General features: G+C 39.8%; 1 protein-coding gene across 1 annotated transcript; it reads left to right on the forward strand.

Annotated features, from left to right (window-relative positions):
* Nucleotides 1-262: 262 nt before the first annotated feature.
* On the forward strand, nt 263-1,844 carry fgfbp3 (fibroblast growth factor binding protein 3). The gene has a single exon (XM_046042097.1). The coding sequence runs from the start codon at nt 518-520 to the stop codon at nt 1,064-1,066; it is 549 nt and encodes a 182-aa protein (XP_045898053.1). The 5' UTR covers nt 263-517; the 3' UTR covers nt 1,067-1,844.
* The last annotated feature ends 2,152 nt before the right edge of the window (nt 1,845-3,996 follow it).

The raw sequence follows: 3,996 nt of genomic DNA on the forward strand, positions 1-3,996 counted from the left end.
ATGCCACCTGCCATCGCGGCATTTGATGCCATAGCACACACTGGATGAGACATACCGACAGTGTGTGATAAAATTGCTCCCACCAGTGTCCGTGCTCCTTAGAAAACAACAGGTGTGGGTCCTCCTCCCATCATGCACATATCCAGTGTGTTGCCTTGGAAGCTTTTTAACTAAGAAAAAGTGAGCTGAGAATAATGAAAGCCCATTTTAATAAGCAAGAAGGCAATTACTTTTGTGGTTGTCAAGACACAGGTGTGCTACTGAAGTTAAACATCTGTCACAAAGACCTGCGTGGTTTGTCTGAAAGTCAATTTAAAAAACCTAACAAGACTCATGAAAGGCATTGTTTACTTTATTAAAAAATGACAGATTCTTTATGATTGTTCATGACTTCAATGCCAATTAATGGCAGAAAGTCTCCTGGACCCAAAGTGTAGCTCACAATCTCAGAAATGCTCCTTGAAGTTTTCCTCATCAGTTTCAATCCTTGCATGTGTGTTGGCCAATTACAACATTTATGTACTCCTTTCTTTTCTCCCAATTTGTTGTCATCTTCCTCTTGTTTCTGACTCCCATCCTCATCAAACCGCTCCATTCTTCTTGTTCCTGCTTCTGCTCCTCCTCTAGGTATTGGTGTCGTTACGCCGGCAAACCAGACCTTTGCCAGGCCTACGGGGTGAAGTCCAGCCAGTACTGGAAGCAGCTGGTGGGGAAGCTGAAGAAGAGGCAGAACGCCTGTGAAGGAGAGAAAGTCCTGAAGGCCAAAACCTGCAAGAAGGCTCCTGCTGAGGCCCACATGAAGCTCGCCCAACGCAGCGGAGAGGAAGAGAGGAAGGGAGGGAAGGAAGGAGGGAAGAAAAAAGGGCAGCTGACCAGTAAGAGCTCAGAAGGAGGGAAGGCAGAGAGGAAGAAGAAGGAGGAGGAAGAAGAGGAGAAGAGGAAGAGGGAAGAGAGGCCTGGCATTGAGGAGGAAGGAGTGCTGAACGACATGGAGCCGGTGCAGAGTTACTGCAGCGAGGGATGGCACTCCGTCTGCTCCTTCTTTGTCAAGTTTTTTGAGGGTTGATAGGAAATTATGAAGAAAATGTAAAGCTCATTTTTGATACATACTGGTGCGAGTTCACAATCTAGAAACAACCTGGAATAAATGAAGGTTTCAGCCACTTTGACTTGGATTTGGTCATTAAACATATCACTTTGTTAGTATGACCTTTTTGTATTATTTTAAACTTTTACAAATGGAGCCCCAGGCACCTAATTTACAATGTTTTAGTGGTATGATAATTAAAACCTGGCAATCTGTATTATCTATATAAAACCATTAAATCAAACCTGTCAATCCTGCATGAAAGCCACAATTCATTAAAATGTTCCTCCCAGTCATTATGAACACTCACCGTCTGCTGATGTAAATTCAAATACAAACCAACCAGTCTTATTTTGTTTGATTTCAGTTTGCGTTAATCGATCATATTTAGCTTTGGGTCATATAAAGTTTGTTTTCTAGAAATGGTAAATCAGATGAAATTGAAAAGTTGAGCTGTATAAACTGTGTAATGTCTGACTAACAAATAGGTGTAAGAATAATGTTTTGGTGCACTATAATCCATCAGTGATCATCACTGATGATGATGGTGTTGATAGTAGTGATTACTAGATGAATAGATGTGGTGTTTAACCTTGTTTTTATGATGTGTTACTAACAGTTTCTATAAACTTTGTAACTGTTTTGTAAAAACAATCTGGTTACTGTTTGATGTGATTTGTGGCAGTTAGACCCGTGCAACATTTTTAAAAATATTTTTATTTTTTAACACTGTTTCTGGAATTCTACAATAAATACAAAATGCTTAAAAATGCGTTTTCCCCAGTTGTTCCATGTCATTTTAAATGCGAGTTCGCACTGTTACCTCAGACATTATTACGTACAGATAAAATGTGCTAACATCTTGGCAATAACAGTATAAAAATGTAGTAATATCATTGAAGGGGTGTGAAAATACACTTTGCTCACAAGACAAGAGGATACACAATATTTTAACACTGTTTCAAGAAATCTTCAATGACAAAATATATGACTGGAAAAATTGGGTTTTATTTAACAGAAAGTTACAAAAAAGCAAAATGATGCAGGTGCATTCTGTAATGTTGCTTACATAGTAAGTGTTTTCCACAGAACAACAGTAACTGTGGCGGCGGTGGCCGAGGTGTGGGGGGAGTCTTTAGCGGGGTATATTTTTATTTCTATTAGGGTATTTCTTATTTCTACTTGCAATTCTACTGCATTCTCCACCTTATTTTAGTGATTACTCACTACTTTAATCTGCTCACAATCTTGCTTTTCCCTTCAGTTCTCTTTTACCTGCACACACACTCACCTCTGGTCTCTGTGTTTTTTTGCGTTTTCACATTAGCAGGTGCGCCGCACGTGGAGGAGGATACACTCCTCATGAGTGTATCCAACACTAGCACCCCTTCAGGTGGCGTTTGTCCATGCCTCCCAAAACGGCAATTTCGAACTCCTTTTCCGTACAGAACCTACGTTTTGGAAATCATGTGACCTACGTCACATGACATAAACACGTAGAGAGTGCAGTGACACAAAGAAGGTGAACCCCGACTGCACAGCTGTTGGGTTCACTGGTTGACATGCATACAAAAGGGCTTAAAGCAAAACAATTCTGTGCCTGAAATGCGTTTGGGGGTTACAACAAAGATGAAAGGTAAGGGGCAAGAGCGTAACTCTGCATTTCCTGCATTCTGGTAAAACATTTCTGCCACCACCTATAATCAATGTTTGAAGTGGGAAAAGGGCTGGGCGATATGGCCAGAAATGTTATCACAATAAAAAATGTCACGTCATTGAATATCGATAATTATCACAATAAATGTCAAATCATGATTTTTGCTCCTGAGTGAAATTTGGAGAAACCAGACAGTTAATTGTGCCACTTGAAGCCAAACAGTGGACACAAAACAATCTTTTTTCGACAAAAATAAGTGCAGATTTGTCTATGATTCAAATGAATTAAATGAAACATTTATTGAACATTTGTTAAATTGTTATTGAGGATTACATTAATTATAGCGAGATAATTATTATCGTTTTATTGCCCAGCCCTGCTGGTACTCCCCATTTACACGTTGCCTTGTTTATCAGCCGGTATTAGGGTTAATGTTAGTGTATTCATTATAATTTCAGATAGCCTACTATACATCTTACCACTAGCATAATATTAGTTCCATTTGCACAGCAGTTTAATTTCTGTGGGTTGTTTCCATTCATTACATTTGTGTAAGAAAAATGATCTACATGGTGGTCAGTTTCTAATTAGTTAATGCTAAGTACTACTCGTCAATCATTCATGCAGAACAAGTTCAACATTTCTAAAAGTTTGCTGTAGCGCATCAAATGTTTTTTAGTGTCCCGTCGCCTCCAGGATGTGATTAGTCGGTTCTCGAAAAGCTACGTTGATGAGCAACTTTACGCACACGAGTGCATGAAAAGCACACAAGTTTCTTTCTCCTCTTTTTCTACTGGGAGATTAGGAGGCCGGCGAGAACAGAAACAGGTGAGCGTCACATAGTGCCCAGAGACCCTGATATGGAGAGGATACCGGTACCCAAGAAAACTACGCCAAAGAGTAAAATGTAGAAGTACTGGTACCGGTGACCCACTTTAAGCACTGCTAATAATCAAAATTGACGCCACTTACCAGCCGTAGCCCATCGATGGATTACATTCCGACAAAACTGGCCTTTTTATGTTGGAAAAGGTCCAGACGATCCAATCCAGTAAAATATTTAGTCCAAAACGCATTTTTACATCAATAAATCCACACGGACTGCTATTACATTGTTTAACTACAGTTAGCAAAAAACAAAAAAAAACAGTAGCCTACACCTTGACCTTTTGAGTGACACCTTAATTGACCCAACAGAAAATTCGATGCCCTGTCCACGACCTACAATAGCCAATGAGTGTCAAAGTGGTGA

Source organism: Micropterus dolomieu, unplaced genomic scaffold, assembly GCF_021292245.1.
Source record: "Micropterus dolomieu isolate WLL.071019.BEF.003 ecotype Adirondacks unplaced genomic scaffold, ASM2129224v1 contig_10591, whole genome shotgun sequence".
Taxonomy (NCBI): Eukaryota; Metazoa; Chordata; class Actinopteri; order Centrarchiformes; family Centrarchidae; genus Micropterus; species Micropterus dolomieu.

What these genes read in the sequence shown, in the direction of transcription:
- fgfbp3 (XM_046042097.1), top strand. Translation starts at nt 518, where the DNA reads ATGTACTCCTTTCTTTTCTCCCAATTTGTTGTCATCTTCCTCTTGTTT.